We start from the raw sequence: 21272 nt of genomic DNA, 5'->3' as shown, positions 1-21272 counted from the left end.
GCAGAGGTACCGGGTTCGATTCCAGCTCCGGCCTCCCTGTGTGGAGTTTGCATGTTCTCCCCGGGCCTGCGTGGGTTTTCTCCGGGTGCTCCGGTTTCCTCCCTCATTCCAAAAACATGCATGTCAGGCTGATTGGACGCTCTAAAATTGTCCCTAGGTGTGAGTGTGGGCGTGGATGGTTGTTCGTCTCTGTGTGCCCTGCGATTGGCTGGCAACTGATTCAGGGTGTCCCCCGCCTACTGCCCGGAGATGGCTGGGATAGGCTCCAGCACCCCCCGCGACCCTAGTGAGGATCAAGCGGTTCGGAAAATGGATGGATGGATGGAACTGGAGACGAGCAGGCTGAGCAGGGCATGTCGGCGATAACGATGCGCTGATTGGCTCCTCTGAACTTAAGGTGTGCCCATACATAAGCGTCACGCATTCAAAATGGATGATTGTGTCAGGAAACAGACGCATGCGCGACGCCACAGTGTGCTCACAGCTTCAGCCCAGGAGAGCCGCACACAGACAATTAGACAAGACGAATCGCGGGAGGTTTCGATTGTGTGCAGTTTTGCTCCCGTCTACCCGGGGATCTTTGCAGCTGTTTAACAGCAGAACACCGCAACATGGTAAATGAACATCCCAATGGCGTCCTCAAATAATATTTGCATGCCTCAGACATTGCATTCACCTTCAGTGGAAGAACAGCACTGCACATTCCTGTGCTCCCTTGTGTCAGTATTTAAAATGGTTCTTAACTCCTCTTCTGATATATTTTTCAGTGATTTCAGAGGGGATGTGAAAAGGGGAATTGTACAAATGAAAATAATATTTTTGTTTTCATGTTTAGTATTTATTTTGGTAAAATGAGTATTTTGTTTTGCTTTTGTTAAATTAAGGGAAAAAAAGACAACTACTGTTTAACAAAGTTAAAGTAAAAATGTCTTATTTCCCTAAAAGGGCTATTTCTATTATTAAGCAGGCACAACTTAACAAAATAAAAGAGTTTGTGTGCCTTAACACAATACCTCTCATTATTTGCTGTGTACTGGCAAAGTGAATAATCGTTATTTTCACGCACCCCATTATTGGTCGGTTGTGAGGAGTGTTGATTTGCATAAGCTTGGCTTGACCATACTAAATTGGCATATAGCCCTGCTCCCCCATGACCGCCTTGGTCTTATTAAAAAAAAAAAAAAAAAGTGGACCGACAGCATTTCTAGTTGAGGACCACTGGTCTAAGGTGTCGTGATGTGTTGGTTGTGAAGAAACAGCTCTTCGACCAGAGCTGTCCTCACTGTTCACTTCGGAGAGCCCACGCATGATTGTCAGTTAGTCTATGACTACAGGGGGCCAAAGTTGCCACAGTTAGAGGCTAGAGCACACAGAGGAGGGAACGTGAACACTGAGAAAAAGCAAGGAGAGTCAACACGAACAAGCTCGTAAGGAATAGATAAGAAAAGATGGGACAGCAGGAAAAGGAGTTAAATCTGGACACATTTAGACTTTATTACAAAGGCAGAATGTAGAGCTTGCAAGCAAAAAATATGGCAAGTTATCTGGGTGCTGTTCTTTGTTGGGGGGTTTTTGTTTGTTTTATATTTGTTTGTTTTCACATAATTTAATTGACATCATTTACAATGTTTTGTTTTGTGTTTTGCAGTGATTCTGTCTGCTGTTAAAAGCTTAAATTTGTAAAAGTTCAATTGAAAACAGTTGAGGGCTTAGAATTTTTTTGTAGCTCCACGTAGAGGAAATAAATAATGGAATAATTTAAAAATAAACAAATAAAGCATTGCTCATATTTTTTTTACATTAGTACGCGCATGAGTCTTAGTTACTTTTAATGATAAATGAATTTCAGCAACAAGAAAATCAAAGGAGCCATTTGGGAGGCGAAGAGTCTTTTAAGTGAGCTGAGCCATAAGAGTCGGTTCTCCAAAATGAAATGGAATTTCCATTACTACTACGATGCGTTCAACTCATCATGCAACAAGTCTTATGCTATGTTCAGGCCGAACACAAAATCCCACCTCGCCCCCCCCCCCCCGCCCCCCGTGTCTTTCGTGGTCACTAGGGAACTATACGAGGAAAAAGGGCTCCTCCTTCTCCTCCAACAGAAAAAAAACAATATTTGAACCTGGGCGCCGGTGGTTGTGTGACTTTGCTGCTAAATGCTATTTGGTTCACAGTTCTTCCGCTTTAAATAAAACAATTCTTATTGAGATTCAGAAACAGCCACTTCCTCGCTCCCCATTCCCCACGCCTGCTCCCTTTTTGGCTCCGCCCTGGCAGGTATTCGATGCTGGCTACGTTGTATACCCCTTGGTTCTCAAACATCACAATGATATTATCCTACCTGGCTTTTATTTCACCAAGCTGTGTGTGTCTGTGCTCGTGCTGCTGCTGCTGTGTGTGAAGTAGTTAAGTACTGAGAGCTGGCTGTGTTGCAGAGCTCCATGTGACAACAGACTGCAATTATATATTTTTTCCTTCATCGCTCCAAAATCTCCACTCAGAAACTACCTGTGCAGTAAGCTGTGTGCGACGAGCTACATTCCTGATTGGCTGCCACATTCCATCGTTCTAAATGCGTGAACCGCACTGCCCCGCACGCATCCGCGCGACAGCGCAAACTGAATAGATTGTATATGGGATTGCACTTCCAGAAATGCTCACCTCGTGTTTGGTCTGAATGTAGCATGAGTGTTCTTGAAAATCAGCTGCACGAGGAACAAAGAAAAATAAACACGAAAACAATGATTAATTATCTTCGTTTTTCGTAGTACTGTTTTCTTGTGCAGTTCATTGCAAAATACTTTGCTTCGCCCTTTGTAATTTCTAATATTCCATTTATTGTTTGTATGATTAATACTTTACTACTTGTAAAATGTTTAAATCTTTGTTTTTTACTCCATCCTCTGGCTCATGTGCTTTAAATTCACGATGTTTTGTTATTTGTCAAAGTTAATATTTTGAACAAAATAAATATTTCATTCAAAGCATTTTAGAGTTTATTTATTATTTAAATAAATGTATATTTATTACCACAATCACAGAAAAGATCCTTAACCGTACCAATTTTGGGTATCGGTACTGATTCCCCGATACCGGAAATCGAAAACAAACCAGTTCAAATATGAAAGGTACACAACCCTACTTCACACGCCTATGTGACATAAGTGCACTGCGCCATGTTAATTAATACACGTCCAGCCCACCAAAGCTTTTTGGGACTGCCAATTATCAGGAAAACTCAGTTTTGCATATCAATGTGTTTTGATAAGACGCGAAATGCAAATGTTGACTTCCACACTGCGATGAGTATCTGCTGTTTTTGAGTGTTGGCGTCATCGTCATTTTTTGGTTTTGACTTGTGATAAGAGTGTTGTATGACGGCAATGAAGTCAACTCACTGCACAATAAGCAGCACACTGACATTTAGTGAACCAGGCAAGCACACCAGAAAAAGCAGCACTTTGGCTATTCAATTGATGCCGTGTGACAAAAGCCGCTTAATTCTTTTGAACACCATCTAATTACGTTATTACATGGCATGGGCTGTTTACAAATTTGATGATTTTAAAAAGTCATGGTTTCAATAACCGCTAATACTGGATGTCACTGCTAATGAGCTCTTCTTTTCTTTTTTGAGTGGATGTCTAACCAGGGCACAAGATGATTGGCTGCTTGTATAGTTGAGTAAACTAGCTGCATCTTTGGAGTTAATTGCCTCCAATTCACTTTTCTTCCTCTGTCTTACTCTCGGTGAGCAGGTATGCATGGAGGGGTAGGAGGAGAAGGGAAGGAACAAGACAAAAGAGATACCGCAAGCACGGATGGCTTACTCATTAATGTGCATTGCCCTAAAAAGTAAAATTTAAAAAATTGTCAACAGGTTCTAGTTAGCTCCAAGGACAACATGCGTAGTTTTTGCCTCGGCATTCCGCTTGGCCAGCCGGTAGACATCAGCTGCCTCTGGACACCCACAGGCCATAAAGGCCTGATAGAACTCCTTCTTCAGATTGACGGCATAACTTGTGAGCGTCTAGAAAATGAAAGCACTTGGAGACAGAGTCGTGAGCAAGGCTTAATTATCTGACAGCCAATTGTCGGCATGGCATGGCTTTTAAAGGCAGCTACGTAAACAAGGATGATTAGTGTCACGTGCTGCGCATGAGGGAAAGCCCACTCTCAGGCTGGAGACTGAAAAACAAAGCATACAGGACAGGATCATGACAACTATACGGTGCACTTTAAACTATTTAGCCATTTGCCTGAATGTTTTTTTTCCTTTTTTCTTTTTTTTTGAATGAAAGCATCCATATTGCTACTCTGCGTGCCCTTTTAATTGCCCCATTGATGAGATAGACTGATTGATCAATATACAAAATGAAGCAAAGCTTCGGTGTATGAGGGCTCTGAGAATTCTCGTGGATGGAGGATATTCATGCGGAATTAGGATGAGAGAGACGAGCTACACCCTGAATGGAACATCATGCAGTTAATCACCAGGACTGACCATTTCAAGTGTTCAAACTAACGATTTTTGGCCTGTATGTAGTAGCCAAAGAAAGCCCACCAAAGATTATTCAAACCCAGAAGTTGATTTGAGCCATCCCCTGTGGCTCTTCAAAGTTGTAATGTAGTGCATCTTCCTGTCAGTCATTTTCTTTCTACATACAGTTGCAGCTCATGTGTGGGTGCAGAGGAGTTTGTCAGCCTTCTCCAGTCAACATAACCATTTCCATATCGTCGTTTTGCCTTCAGCGCGGCAAGTCTGACCCACGTCATGAAAACATTCAATCGTAGCTTGACACAATGTCCCGGCTCCAGCGCTTGCCTCGAGACCAGTTAACTTTAACACCAATCGTATATAAGAGCAGATAGGCCGAGCTCAGATAGCATGCACTCGTGAGAAGACTAACACATGGATATAGAAAATAATAGAGTCTGACTTTGTAGAGGCTTCCTTTGTCGTCCTCTGATCTTCCCACTTCCCACTGTCAGTTCTGTTTATCAACTCTGCTCTTTGTGGTCATACTGAATAAGTGTTGTTAACACTTGAACCTCTACGCCTCCTGAAAAGACACCTGTTGTGACGTTAATTTGATACCATACATTTATACATCACATTTTAAGCTTTGCTGAACAGTGAAAAAAGCAATCAGGCAGCCAATAGAAATTGCACAGATTATGTTTGCAGGACAAACATTCAAATTAATTCCGAATTGAGGCTGAATCCAGAAAGCATGATGTTGGCGCCCATCTTAGAAATTGTATTTGAGTCATTTCAATTGGTCAATTACTTACTGATGTATGCCTACATTATTGGTGTTGATAGGTTGTCAGTATTCATTTTTTTTAAATGGTAATTATAGACCATCCAAATGTTTTCTTATCTGAGCTTGAACTGAATTTGAAACTATGACAAAGCAGAACAGGAAACATTTGACAGTGGGGCCAGGCAGGACTCTGCCATTCTACTTAAAAATAAATGAACTGTTCATGTGATTTGATCACTTATTCACCAAAATAACATTCACATCTAAATAGTCTCGATTAATATTTTACTAACTTGCCTGTTCCTTCCCTCCTGCTTCATATTTCCCTTCACACATCTACATTTATGAAAACTAGGGACGACTGCCACATCTTTGCTGTCTGTCCTGTCTGCCGTGTTTGTGTGTATGCAATATTTGTCCCTTGTATTACATTTTGTTAAATCTTAGAAGTATAATTCAAAACACACCATCAGCAGCTTCTGTGGTTTCAATGTGCGATTAAACATGGGTGTTGAGAAAAGCACTGTATCGGTATGAGCATGTTTAATTTAACCGCGTCAGGTTAAATGCATTGAAGTGGAAATCGTTTCACTGACTTTTGTCAGTTTGAAATTTTCTGCATTTGAACCACTGTTAAAATGATCTATAACTCAAAAGATTCCACATCACACTTTTCAAGATAGGTTAAATTGAAGTCCACATGTATTCACTTTTGAATTATCTGACAAAATCCCAATGGTGAATGAGGCTTGATTTGGGTGAACCTGAGCACTGGCCATCAGCAATCTGTATGACTCAGATAAGAAGCCAGGCTCCGTAGTGAATGCCTTTACCAGTTCTTACCTGGAGGTTTGTAACACGATTGGCTTCTCTGCAGACGAGAGGCCAGTAGCTCAGTGTGGTCAAGTGGTCAATATTTTTCTCATGGCGCCAACACACACACACACACACACACACACACACATGCACACAATTGCACAAAGTCGCGCGAATAACAAATTGTGACCTCTCCTCCACTGAGTTTTATAGCAGAAAGAAGATCCGCGAGTGAAGAGGTTGCTCGATGCCCAAGGGAGATTGCATCTGGGCAACTAGATTGTATTTCAGGATTCAGTTCATTCCATTACCACGAAGAACAGAACAATATGGCAAATCAAAAAAACAGTGCCAGCAAGGCAGCCATGGGGACCAAAATCCTTTACAAACTACGTGACAAGTTCGATGTGTTATGTCGAGGAAACTTGTGGCCAAAACACACAATAGGATCTTCAAATCTGATCCGCTGGGGAGGAACATGGCAGGTTTAACAGTGTGAGTGAAAGTGATTTGTTGCGGGGTTATCGGAGTGCCAGTGACACAGTCACACAAAACAGCTCAGAGAGCTCCACGGCTAACAGATACGATCAGCGAGCTACCGTAAACTGACACTCACTTAGATCTTTATGCTGACGCGCACGCTTGCACCGGCAGGCAGGCACAGCGCAGCCAGGTAAGGGTTTGCTATTATTAAGTGCATACAAAACACACTCTAAGTAAGCCAAAGCTTAATACAGCAAACAAGACGGCCTACACACTCACACTAAGCATCTACTATCGTAAGAAGTAATTGCTCGAGTCACCCACACAGCAAGCTTTGCAGACGTTGAAATCCATCATCTCCATCACTCTCACTCTCTCCTCTCACATCATGACCACATCCCAAAGAAGCAAAAGCTCTCATAAATCACTGACAAAAACAAGACATCCAAAGCAGTGTCAGAGTCAAGCAAGGTGTAAAAGAGTCGGTCAGTCAGCCACAGTCAATAAAATGTTGTCTTACCCAGAAGAGGAGGTTGAAGAAGACCATCCCATATCGCAGTGCCATCATACAACCTTCAGCCATCCTGCACCGCCGCAGTTCTAGGAGGAATATGAAGGAGAGGTCCAGGTAAAACACCACGTACTTCTTTCCTTGAGCGCAGCGGCCCTTGGTTGTCTGTGGCCCCTTTGTGGTGGTGAAGCCAAACGCAAACGGTGGCCGCTTGTATTCAAACTCTCCGCTGAAGCGATGGAAGCCAGAGGTGAACGGCGGTGTGTCCGGCTTGCTGTCCAGAGATGGACTTCGCCGGTACGGCGTCTCATCCGTGCTTGAGCGTCTCATAACACAAGTTTTTAGAAGCAACTACGTCACTCAGCACTGCGCGCAGTTCACAATGAGGGAGCCAAAGTCATTGAGGGGTGATCTTGAATGCTGAACGTGTTTTCAACCTATACTCTGGTTACCTCAAAAGTCGATCTAGACACTTTCAAATCCCGGAGCAGTTGATTAAATTATATCCCAAGCGTCATAGCTTGATAAGAATTAATCTGTTGGAGATAATAATCTGCCATTCACCTGATTCCTAAAGCCTGTAATGTCACTGCATGCATCAAGAGAGTTTGCATAATCCCGCCGCAACACCTGTGAAATTCTTGTGTGTTTAGGACCTAATCCATGCACACGCATCTGACCATCCCTGTTGCCTCCCAACTAATCCCTCAAACACAGGTGTCGCGCCCTGGCAGATAAGATGGTTAGCAGGTTCATCCGGGATCACTTTAATCACGCAGATGATAGGAGAGCTTTGACTTCCCCCGTCTTGTCAAGCCCAGCTGCTGTGATACAGAAATGTCCAACGGGCTCTCATGAGAAGTTGCTGATCAGGTTTGCGCTGCAAGTTCTCAAGCCTGCGCTCACGCTGCGTCTCAGAGCCCAGCACCAAGAGTGCGTGAGATGTGATTTTGCTGACATGCAGTGAGAAGAGAAGGATGCGGGCGTGGGTGAGAATGGAACATGAACAAGCGCACGACAATGGATAATGTACACGAGCAAACAAATCGCTATGGAGTGAACTCTCTAATCTACAGCCCTCTTCTTGTACCTCTGCCCTAACTTGCCAATTCTACCCAAAAAGTGCCTAGCGGTTACTCCTCCTCTCGCTTCCTCTCTGCCCACACAAACGGCGCATCAAGTCGTCTTCTTCGACTCCCTCACAAGGTGTTCCTCAGTGCTGACGACGCTTAATGAATTTCCAGACTCTCACTTGGAAGGCAAAGTGTCCCGTCTTCTGTTCCCTCCCTTCCGCGCTCGAAAGCGTTTGTCTCCTCCTCTCTAGGTGGGGATGGAGAACAAGACGTCCAGCGGAGTCACGGCTGGGCAGCGGAACGGGGGACAGTTTCTTCACAGAAGCAAAAGAAAGACTGCAGTGTTTGAACGCTGGTCCAGTCTCTCTGCCTGAAGCTCCTTCCCTCTCTATTCACGAGCTCCTGTTCTCTTTCTCTCTTGCCTCCCCCTGGTGCCCCCCCCCCCTTTCTCTTGTCCCTTCTCTCTCGATCGCTGTCCCAAAAACCCGCACAAGCAAAAGGCAGGAGCGGACCATAATATTCTAACCACTCCCCTACTATCAAGCGCAGCCAATCGGTTTCTTGCAGCCCCATCCTCCCTGGAGGACACGCCAATCATACCCGGCCATCTACCAGATTATGCACACGCATTCTAAGTGCGCATTTAGACAAAAAACGGTGCGTCTGTGTTGTTGACGGAGCCCCACCGAGAAGACTGCCCCTTATGCGCCAGTACTTCATTTTCTTCTCATCTCTACATCCTGTCTAAAATAATTCCACATGTAGATGCCGGTGTTGCGCACGAGCCCAACCACTCAGTGCATGCTTGGGTTCAGTCATGTTGCCTTCTTGCGCTCTCCCCATGGCCCGAGCTTGTGCAGCATCCGCGGTACTGCACGAGACAGATTTGCGCCCTAAAGTGAAATTCTGTGGACATAAATATAAAGTGGCCACTGCAGGTCACATTCACACTAAAATAAACGCTTGCTCTCCACATCTGTGTTAGTTGTCGTACGGGTCTAAAGGGATGTTTCAAAGCTTCTGAATTAACTCATGGTCTCATAAAATATGGAATGGTTTTCTGTCATGCCTCATCTGTAGATTGGATGCGGCTTGCACAGATGACATTTCAAGTAATGGTGTTTTCTCATGAAACATTCCTGGGCCCAGAGCAGACAGACAACCTTCGTGATAAAAAGGTAATTAGCAATTAGACGCGTTGGCCTTTTTACTGCATGAGGAATATAAATAGAAAAACCTGCTTTTTAAATTGCCAAGTAGAGGGCATAATTATGCAGATGAAGGAGATACATTTTTTCATTTGACATTTATGATCCATCGGCATTAGTTAACATTTTTAATAAAAGGGTCTTAACAAGCTTTGTTAAATGATGTGCACCTTTGAGTTTAAACAAGGGGGGAAGGGGCGGGGGTTAGCACTTGTATCACGTGATGCAGTGTACTCCAAAATGACGTTTTCGTTGTGGGATTGAGATAGCTCTCTGAGGTATGCTAAATCAACTACTGATTTGGGACACGTTTTTTTAGGTTTGGGGATGTTTCTGTTTGTTATCAGAAGCTGTGAAGAAATGTGAACTTGAAAAATTATTTCCACATAGATTGTGGGGGTTCCATATTTTATTGCATTCTTTGGACTCTGGCTTTTTGAACATGGATTGCATTTTGTATAGCAATAAAAAAAAAATATCGCAAAATACAATGACACAGCTCGCTTACAGACATTTTTGGAAAATAACAAAGTAACCAAAGCCAAAGTAAACCAAATTTGCCCTTTTGACTGGTCCAACGAAGAAAAATAGCAAGAAAACGCGCCAAAACAGTAAGATCATGCAATACATGAGGTTATGGTGACAAATGAAAATCCGCAATAGAGTGAATCTGCAAAAACCGAACTGCAAATTAGGGAGGGAACACTGTACACATAAGACAACGAGGCAGCCATATTTTAGGTATTTATTTATAATCTGTATTTGTAGTTGAGACGACATGAAAGAAAGATGTGTCCCATTTATAAATTGAATAAGATGCTAATTGCAATAATCTGCAGTCATTTTTTTTTACAAGATATACAGGCTGGGATCTTCTAAACAGAAGGAAACTCATTAAGATTGAAACTGGATCATCATTTTCTAACTATGTTGTCATTTATGTTATTGCCAAACCAAGCACACTTCCTTCGCCCAAGCAGTTATTTCATCTCTCACCGCTCTCTCTCTCTCTGTCTCTCTTTCCCTCTCTCCCTCTCTCACTCTCTCTCTCTCTCTCTCTGTCTCTCTCCCTCCCTCTGACTCACACACACACAGGCACAGTCACACTCACGCACACACACGATTTCTCACGTACTGAAGTGTGAAAACAGTAGATGTCGTAACTCATCAGGTGCAAATACACACGTTAGGTCGCAACATATTGCATAATGGCATTCATCGCTGTGGATAACAGCGATATTTCCCAGACAAACGTGCCAATGAAAGTACCGGTAAATGCCAGTGTCGAAGCAGGAGGCAAATGGACAGCCATACTCAGCGAGCTAAACAAAGTGCACCGTGTTGCTCTGTGGTTCCTGTACAGTCAGAAAGTACTATGAGGCTAGCTTGCTTTTAATTTTCCTTGTTTAAAGTGGAATACAAGGCTTCTGAGAATGTGTTAACTGAATTTGTTGAATGAATCACTAAATGCGACAGATTTCTATCAGTCACAGACAGCGGTGCGGTTCACTCCATTCGGACAGAGGGATTGTCATGTCTGTCTTGATTGTGTTGAGCTCCAGCTGGAGTGAAGGGTATTTCCCTCCAGCAGGCGCACATGTTACACCATCAAGCTTGGGTGGCTATTTAAGGACTTGTGTTATTCCTTGTCGGATGATTAATCTTTCTCACTGTTGCGCTTCAAGTGTTATTTTCTAGACCTCACGATACAATTCAGATTCACTTTTGTCTTCTTATTTGTAACTATTTTGCTATTTTACTATTGGTCTTGGTTGTTTTCATGTTATTGGATTTTTGAAATTTTGTTTTGCGTATTCTGTGTCCTGTCTAACTTTGCCTTTTGAAGCTCTTTTTGTTACATCCATTATTTACGTCTGGCTCCTTGTGACCAGTGCTTTCAGTTTATACTTTGTCGGTGTGATTTTCTTGAATAAAAATGTTTGTAATCGCACTTTGTCTGAGCCTGCATATTTGGAATCCTAAAACATTATTCGGTTCGGTGTAAACCTAACAGGGGTTCACTTCCTACTCAATAACAGTGTGAATGTAACGTTACTGCATGCCTTATGCACCCTGAGACTGATTAGCATCCAGTCTAGGATGCAAATTATCTTTTGCACAAAGTCAGCAGGGATAGGCACAAACTCCTAACGACCTGCAACAGGGTAAGTGGGATAGAAAATGGCTGATTTCCTGTCAGTGACCTTTGAGGTTTAATTGGGTTGTGTCACTTGAGGAAGAAAAAAAAGCAAATTACATCTTTCATCATAGAAGCTGATTAAAATATGTTGAAAGGTGGAAATTGAGATGATCAAAGTTGGTACCTACATTTACATAAGCCTATGGAGAACTCACAATATTACTAAAAGATGACCATGACAGTAATCACTGATTGGAATCCCGCAAATAAATATAAATTGTTTCATGCACTGAAAAAAAATGGTGTGTTGAATTTCCTCAATTTTATTTTGGGAAATGGCTGAACACAATAGAATCATCTGAATTTAGATGCATTTTAAAAGTACCGTATATGTATCGTCTACTTATAAAAAAAACGCACCTGGATCCATTTTATTGCATGCAACCACTTGACAAAATAAAATTGGGGAAATTCAACACACCATTTTTTTCATTGTGTGGTGTTTCAATCAGATGCAGCATGTTTCAGCACCTGAGATGGAAAAATGTTTTAATATTCTGAGGTAGTGATGTTCTCAGTAAGTTCTCCACTTGTTTTCTAGACATAAAATGCACTCATCAGAATATGGCAAAGAATGAGCATTTGTTTGGTTCAACTTTTGCTTTCTGAAATTTCTGATGTTTGAGACAGCTTACTGGAAACAAATAAGAATAATAGCAACATAATTAAAGACAGTCAGACGCATGAAGATTTCAGTTTTTCTTCATTCCTTTGGCTGAATTGTGAAATGATGCCAAAATAATTTATTTTAAATCTATCTTTTTCTCCCTGTAAACTGTCACGCTGCCCCGAAAATCTTTTGATTGTACCAGCCGACGCATACAGAAGGATGCATTTAATTATCACACATGTCAAACAGTTATGTAGCCTGGCATAGTTGTGTTAAATTATCTGTTCAACATGTTGCGAAGGGTGAAAATTGAAATTATTCTTCATTGAAACTACTCACCGGACAGATTGTTAAACATATAGAGTAAATGGTGTAGTCAACTAGAACGGTTCTTCAAATATCTTCGCCCCATTTAGGGTGCTCTGATCACGGTTATCTATGAGTTTTATGAGGTTGGTTGCAGTTCTACAGATACCGCTGACATCAGTGGAAGTGGTGGTGATACTACCATTAAGATGTTTGAACATTCTTCATGATTCATAATTTACTCGCCTATCAAGTATTCCGTTTCCACATTTAATGCGACACTATTTGGCGAAAGAGTTCATTGTGCCTTTCAAGAATTCCCCTCGAGACATGTGACATGCATCTGATTTTGTGCCCAGCTTCTCGTTGGCTCTGTACACTCTAGCAACTGCAATGAAACGCCAGGTCATTACACATAACCGAAAGTTGAAACCTCAATTGGAATTGGTCTCCCTTTAAAGAAGACCTGCGAGGAGATGTTAAATGAGATGATCAGTGTCAGAGGGCTGTTTAATTGGCTCTCGGGTTTTTCCACACCAAACTCTTCCAACGATGCTGCAATGAACCACACTTTGTGCAGCGGGGCGCATGCCCCTCGTGCTTTCAACCTATTGATCATTTGAATTGAGCCCGTGTATGTGAATTATGGTAGCATCAAGACATCCAAGCTGTTCACAAGATAAAACCATTACTTTCGCTCTGTGACGGCTTCCTCAATAAGTCCTCATCGTGAGAGCTAATTACGAAACGCAGACGATCATGCAGATGCCTGGAAATTAACAATCCAACCTTATCATGCGGTATTTTCATCCTCCCTATAAACTGATAAGAGTATTACAACCCTGTCAGAGGAAGTCTGTTCCAGTGATCTACAGCTAGCAGTATCTTTCATCAGTTCGTCTTTCTACTCGCATGTCTCCTCTCTCTGAGGTACAAGCATCTTGATGACAGACTGATCTGTGCTTCATATCTATAGTACGAGCGGCTCCGGCACCTGCAGATGCATTTGTGTTATATCTGCTATTTGCATTCTACGGCTAATCCCTGCTAGAAGGGGTGGCGGTGCTTGCCAGTCAACCCCTGTCCAAGCAAAGACAAATATGCTCTTGGTGTTTGTGTGTGCAGTATTTTTAGATTTGAAGAGAATAATACTCCCCCAAAGGAAAAAAGCACGGCAATGCTATAAACGTAGCTATATGCAGACCAAATATGCATTGCGTCCATGTGAAGACAGGGACAATACCATATGCATTATGGCCCACTAGACTGGTTTAGAAAGGAGACAACTATTTGACAGGCCGCTGATAGATCTTCCCCATTGCAGATGGCTTTAACTAAATCCTCTTTTACTGAAATGATCCAACCAATGCATTTTCCTCGATGAAACTGACTCTGGTGTGCTGCAACAGAATATAAGTGTTTGTGTAGATAATATATCCAGCAGTGTTGAGTGGAAATCAAATTGGATTGCCACATTGAAATTCATGCCCTGACACGCAGAACAGTTGGAAATCTGATTTACACAGCCAAAGTCAGACAGATCAAATGAAGGACTCAAATTTGATATGTGAAAATCAATTTCCATGTGTTTCCAGATTGCAAAGTATGAAATGTCTGCAATGCAACTTGAGCAAACTTGGAGGACGGATAAATAAAATACAATACATGCTGATTTTTTTAGCGCTTTCACAACAGCAGCAGCTGTAACAAAGCGCTTAACAAAACAGTTAACATAAAGTAAAATAATAAACACAACACATAACATAAAACACGGACAGTCGTGCAAACTTAAACACTTTTCCCTCATCTGCTCTGTTGTTTGAAGCAGTTCTAGTGGAAAGAGGAGAGAATCAAAGTGTCCTTCCACCAGTGGATCAGAGACGTCATGCTCAAAATGTGCACACGTCGGCGACAAGCTAAGTTTCAAAGTCAACAAGAAGCTGTAGCATCCATTGATGAAAAAAAACGGATTGGTTCAAAATCTGTGCTGGTACAGGCGTGCTGCCGAGAAGGCGCAACCACCAAGCACAGATTCTTCTCCTTTGACGAATGTCGTGACCAAAACACGCTGAAAACAGTCCACATCAGGTCCACACGATGAAACAACAAACAGCGTGACAAAAACAAAAAGATAAAAGCAACAAAAAAGCAAGGTTCTTGAAGAGCACTTGCCAAAGGCTGCCTACTCGGGTGCCATCTTGGAAAAAAAAAAGTCACAGTGTGTCCCATTAGTGTATATATGGTGTGTACTGTTTTCCAAAATGATCATGCATATAGCATTTAAGTCAAATGAACATTTTAGTTTGTGTGTGTGTGTGTGTGTGTTTCATTTTATGCTTTTTCCTACTGTTTATTTTTCTTCTTACTACATTTCAAGCATGCACTCTATGTAAATGATTACCAATGTTTGGTTTGATTGCTGTTTTTGCTTTTGTTCCTTTTATTTGATGCTTGGCTTTTTTTGTTTGTTTGTGTGAATTGGAGAGTGTGTTTAAAATACACAGTGGCTCCTATATTGTATAAATGTTGGAAATAAAACACAAACAAAAAAATAGTATTTTTCCTCTCTTTTTCGTTCAATTCTATCAACCACAGGAAGGTCTGAGCATTAATTTCACCGATACACTGTGAGTCTAACTAAAGGGAAAAAATATTCCAGGTCATCTGGTAGTGAAGTGGTACGTTCACTTGACTTCAGTGCAGGCTGTGTAGGTTCAGTTCCCAGTCAGTGACGGTGAGAATGAATGAATGTCTTTCTCTATACTGTATGTGCCATGCGACTGACTGGCAACCAGGGTAAAGTTTGCCTTTTTCTCAAGTCAACTGTACTGAGCTCCAACACCTGCCGCGACCCCGAACAGGATAAATGGTTAGGAAAGAATGGATGGATGATGTGTTCGACATTATTAAGGCACTGTTTTATGCATAATAGAGACCAACTTTTTGACCAACTTATTCAGTGATCAAGATCACTGAATATTTCAATTGAATTATCATACTGCTGGAAATGATTTGTGTGTGATTCAGGGAGCAATGGGTTTGTTCCAATAAAGTACTGTTAAAAGCAGCAGCTGTTAAAAAGCCACTGATGAGTGGCATGAAGGATCCTCCAAAGGCTCATAGTCATGAATAAAGCTGCATATCAGCATTCCCTAACATTGCTCACAAGGAGAAATGATTGCACTGGGCTCACGAAGATATGGATGATGGATCTTGTGTGCTACGAAATGTCTAGATTGATGGTGTTCTCGGTGCTTGGTAGATGGCCACCACATTTCAATGAGGCTGCAATGTTGACGAGGAGGTGGCGGAGTGACAATTTGGGCTGGAATAGTGTGGAGTGAGGTGATGGGCCGCTTTTGGCTGCCCGGCTGTAGATGTGTGACATTTCTAACTGACCAATTCCTGCCATGGTATAAAAAGAACCGAGTCTTCTGTAGCAAGATAATTATCATGCAAGATCACCACCCGCTGCAAATAATTCCATGGAAGCGTTAGCTGCTGTAGGCATAACAAGAGAATAACGGTGCAGCCACACATCATTCCCTGATCTCAACCCTACTGAGATCTTGTGGAGCATCCTCAAAAGGAAGATCTCTAGTATGTGGTGGGCAAGATTTCTGAGATGTGATACAGGCAGAAACTATCTATGGACTTCCAATTATACTGAGCAATACAACTGTTAAGGTGATATTGAAATTGGGCTGACTCAACTTCCATCCATCCATCCATCCATTTTCCAATCTGCTTTATCCTTACAAGGGTGGTGGGGGTACTGGAGCCCATCCCAGCTGTCTCCGGGCAGTAGACGGGGGCCCTGAATGGGTTTCCAGCCAATCGCAGGGCAGGCTGACAAAACTTGATTGGCAAAATATTTTGGGTCAAATTGTGCTCTTCAAATTATCTCTATGTAATAACAGAGATGACAGATTTTTTTTCTGTTTTTATTCTAACTGTTGTCCACAATACTTGTAATTTAAAGCACTACTTATGGAAAATAAATACTGTTCCCACCAAGCTTGATTTCTTCAATAAAATCTTGAAGCTAATATAATTGTTGATGAGCACAAAAGTTTATTCAATGGAAATTGCACTGACTATTGAGGAAAATGAAGAAAACCAGCATATGCTTAGTATTTTGGAAGAGTATTAAGTCAGCCTGAATGTAGTGAACTTTTTCAACTCTGACTTTGCGTGAGGTGGGTTCTCTCATATTTTCATTATTCCAAGTGTTTTCTTTATGATTACGAGATGAATAGCTGTAGAGCAGTCTGCTTTGACCCATCCCATCAAAACAATGTAAAGATACCAATGAAATCCCATAGTGAGTCCTGTGTGTGGCATTCATCTCGAAGACACAGAGCACTGGGGATGAGCAGGATATCTCTGAGGAGCACATGAAATGACTAGCTTCACGCCAAGTCAAATGACTCATTTCCTGAAATGACTAGTGTTGGGAAGATTACTTTAGACATGTAACTGGTTACAGTTAGACGTTAATAGTAGATCTAGTGCAACTATTTCAAAAAGAGTTCCCAAACTAATACAACCAACATTTACATTTGTGTTCATTTTAACTAAATGCTCTTAAATGTTAACCATTTTCATGTTTTAAATTTGTATCGTGTTAAAAATATTACAGCTACACAAACACAACAGTATAAATGAGAGCGACCTAAATCAGTACCACTGCACTTGCAGCAAAGATGACGGAAACGGAAGCTATGTTATCATCATTTCAAGACACAGGGAAGGTTGACCCTTACTTCCCATTTTATTGTGTATGTGTGTGACCCCCTCCTGAACCTGACAAGACTGAAATGAAAACATGGTTGGCAGGTGGTTTAAGGTTAAAATGTTGAAAGTCCTTCCATCCGTTTTTTTTTTTTTTTAATTCCACTTAGCCTCACTAGGTTGACAGACCCACTTAGGGCAAGAGGCGAGGTACACCTTGAAATGTTGACAGACAATCGCAGGGCACATGGAAACAAACCACCACTCATATTCACATTCACACCCACGAAATGTATAATCAAATGTATAATCCTCTGTTAACCGAACATGCATGTTTTGGGAAGGTGGCAGGAAGCTGGAGTACCACAAGAAAACCCACACAAGCATATTAACAACATGCAAACTCCACATAGGAAAACTGGAGCTAGGATTTGAACCCCCCCAGCATTGGAACATATAGTGCTAGAGAACATGGATGGATGGCTGTTAAAGCGTGCGACATGATGGACACTGTCGATTGTTCTCTTTTGTTTCTGTTTCAGTTCCTGCCGGAGTGGCGAGCGGTCCCTTCGGCGGAGCACCTGTAATGCATTGCAATCAGTGGACTATAAAAGGCCTTCAACTTCTGTGGCCACCTGTTAGATTATTCAGCCTTGCTCATGACTCTCGTACCAAGTGCTTGTTTACTCTAGCCTCACAGTCTCTCATCACGTTCTGTTCTTGCTCATGTAAGTCATGCTTTTGTCATATTCTCGGTTATTATTGTGCGTATAAAAGAAAAGAAACCCGCCGAGTGAAATGTGAAACAGATGACGCCAGAATATTGTGTTTAACCTCTTTCAGGTTAAACGGGGCTCTTGCATTGGTGTTCACATTTACAGCCAATTGTTTTGCTCTGACAACAAGTAACCAGAGGCAGTTAACAGCCATCATCATGCTATAGAATGCGGACAGAGGGGATGTTGTTCTTTGAAATGCACAGCAGGTGTGTCTGTCCAATTACCCACAACACTGTCAGCTGAACATTTGGTATGTGTTGATAACAAAAAAAAAAAAAAAAACGTCAATCTGTCAAATAATGCTTCTCACTTTTGACAAGAGAAAATGGCGATAGCTTTGTGACTGTGGAGGCAGGCAGGTAATAAGATGATTATTTTTATTATGGTACTGTATCAAAAATTATTGCTTTCTTCAGCACCCCAGACGATTAAGATAAAATCTGATTTGCACCTCATATTGATTATATTGGGGCATTAGACAAGCATTCCACTCTGAACATCTATCTGCAGGACAGTACAAGTACACAACTGGACTTGTCAGGGTTCACCTTTGCGCGATGTTGTGATCCCTGCACCATGCAGTTCAAAGGGGACTTATCTCACGTAATCCACCTCTTAATAATACCACGATCAGTTTCTAATTATAACATTCATCAATATCAAACAAAAATGCAATATAACATCGCACAACTGTGCCACGTAAACCATCTGGAACAGCCTTATTTTGAACGTTTCCTGACCCCGTCAGCTGTTTTTTTTAGACACGTCACAAGGAAGCAGTGACAGCTCAGACCAAGGCTGAAGTGACAGCTGAAACTGCCAGCTAGGTAAGAGTTTTTTTTCTTGACTAAGCAAAGACCATTGTCAAATAAAAAAGAAACCTTAAACCTATTTCAACTAATAAGAAGACAAGATGAGCATCATAGCACTACCCGTCACCTAGTTTTTCTCCAATTTAAAAACCTCAGCTGCACCGTCAGCACCTCCACCAGAAGAGTCTCGAGTGAACCGAAAGCCAACAAGTCAAGTGAGAGGTGCCTTCCACGTCACCAACAGAAGCCAATGTTAATGAATGTTAATTACTGTATAAGGTTTTATAATGAAAGATTTGGGTAAATATGTGTACTATTGTAATATTTGTCTCAAATATGTAAAGTCTAAATAGTATTTAAATATTTTAAACATGCTGGCACCTGTCATGTTTCTTGCTTGCAATAACAGCAATGATCAGACATCGTGGACAGCGGCTCTTCCATCCAGCTTAGTCCCACATGTGCATAAACATAACTGGTCTGCTGTCAACTGCCAGTAATCTCAGACCTTCACCAACAGAGGGTGTAAACATACTGTGGAACAACCGTGAAATATCGGGTCCTGTTTAACTGCATGCAAGCATTCCACATAAAAACACACAAATTCCTGGGGAGGGGACAAGTCCTACTTAGTGGTTTTTCACTTTTCGCAGAGGGATCCGGTACCAATTAACAAAAATTAGGGATTACTGTATATACTCGTATACTTACACTGCCCTGGTTTCCCTCCTGCCTCCCCCTTCATCCCTTGCATACCTGCTTCAGATCTTTATTTTCCTGCCTGGAAGTTGCATTCATATTCCAGCAACTAGCTCAAAACAGGAGACTTTCCCTCCGGCCACAACAATATCCACACGTTACAAAAAAATATATCTGCATCATTACATGCTGTTCATCCCTTTTGTCTGACACTGCATACTCCTCACAAACGGAACCCAAACAAAATTTGTCTTTGGCAGATTATTTCTTCATTGTAATAATGTTTCTTGACAATAAATTTTATGCCATTAGAAAGCATGTTTATTTCTCTTTTGAATGGTGTCACATGTGTAAACAACATGCATTTGTGGGATGAACAGCAGAGCTGAGTATGTGGGCTGGCTCATAATAAATTAATAAGTAAATACATACATAGAAAAGCAAAATCTCTGCTTATTTTGCTGTTGTTGCCATTGACTATTGTTGAGCTTCTGGTACCTGAAAACGTGGAGGCATGTTCAGTGATGAGTCCAAATTCTGCCAAGAGCATTTGGATCATGGGGTCAAACTGTGGAGAAGATGCTGAGATGAAACTTCCTTACTTTTTGTGTTGAATTTATGTGTGTACACCACCAGCCATTTGTTTTCCTAGTCAAAGGTGGCTGTCACAAATTTTGCTCTGACAAGCCTACCAGAAATGCTGACGTTTTGGGGCAGCTAGCTGAGTGGCTGAGGAAACAATTCCACTGGTAATGTATGGTGCATATAAAAAGTTTACACATTCCTGTCCAATGCTAGGTTTTTGTGACAGCCCCCAAGATAATTCATTAAAAAATATAATCTACCATTGATGTGGCCTATAATGAACAACTCAATTGAAAAAGAAACTATTCAATAGGGGAAGTAAAAATAAACATATACAGCAACACATAATCTTACAACTGGTGTTGTGGTTTTAACCAGTCACATTTTACTCAATGTTACATCAACAAACATGCTTCCATTTCATCTGCCTCTGATTAACACACAACAAATAAAGTGCTGATGTTCGAGAGGCCCCTGCCCTTTGATTCTGGGCTCGGGGCTTAATGTGTGGAGCCTGCACTTTCTCCCTATGCCTGCGTGGGTTCTCTCCAAGTACTCCGGTTTCCTCCCACATCCCAAAAACAAAAATATGCATGGTAGGTCATTTGGAAACTCTGTATTGTCCTTCGGTGTGTTTGTGAGTGTGAATATATTTGAAATACATACAGATAAAATACATAAAGAGAGTGAGTGAAAAATTAGCCATTCCTTCAATACAATTAAATGGAACAAATATAGAATTTAGGTTGTAAATATTGCTCCGTGCATCTACTGGTGTTTAGGTTAGCAGAGATCGACGGTGATAGATATTCAATCACTTTCTTTCGAATGTTGATGACTTCTTTAAGTGAATTTACTTCCTTGTCCAAACATGCCCCATTGAATATACTTGGCAGAAAAGTGTATTATCCTGCACTTTCTCCTACAATATAATATAGAGGAACATATTCTTCTTGCTATGAAAATGTATGAAGCATTATCCACAATACTTTTGTAGCTTTAATAATTACAAGCTGGCGACTTGAATAATAGCACATGTTGTAAGAGGTAATCGTATGCAAAGTTATGACAAAAATGAAGTAGCCTGCATTTTTAGGCAACAAACATACTGTAGCTCATCCTGATAAATAATTCATGGTGGTGTTAGGTGTTTATTATGTAGCACACAATAACTATTCTTTGAAGA

The 21272-nt window shown here is 41.5% G+C and overlaps 1 protein-coding gene across 3 annotated transcripts in view; it reads right to left on the bottom strand.

Annotated features, from left to right (window-relative positions):
- tspan4a (tetraspanin 4a) overlaps positions 1-21272 on the bottom strand; it is a 119114-nt gene that overhangs the window by 89385 nt on the left and 8457 nt on the right. The window contains exons 1-2 of one of the 3 annotated variants that reach the window (XM_086106554.1): positions 8333-8581; positions 7090-7169 (exon numbers count right to left, since the gene is read on the bottom strand). In XM_086106554.1, coding sequence (XP_085962680.1) covers positions 7090-7152 — 63 coding nt within the window. In that variant the 5' untranslated portion in view covers positions 7153-7169; positions 8333-8581. Of the gene's footprint in view, positions 1-7089; positions 8584-21272 lie in introns of those variants that run through there. The other 2 variants (XM_086106553.1, XM_086106552.1) reach the window with 2 other exon arrangements.

The sequence above is a fragment of the Hippocampus guttulatus genome, chromosome 3, assembly GCF_054856545.1.
Source record: "Hippocampus guttulatus isolate MCC_2025c chromosome 3, RoL_Hgut_1.0, whole genome shotgun sequence".
In the NCBI taxonomy this organism is placed as follows: Eukaryota; Metazoa; Chordata; class Actinopteri; order Syngnathiformes; family Syngnathidae; genus Hippocampus; species Hippocampus guttulatus.
Note: the sequence above shows the minus strand (reverse complement) of the source record. Positions and strands in the feature narration are given on the sequence as shown.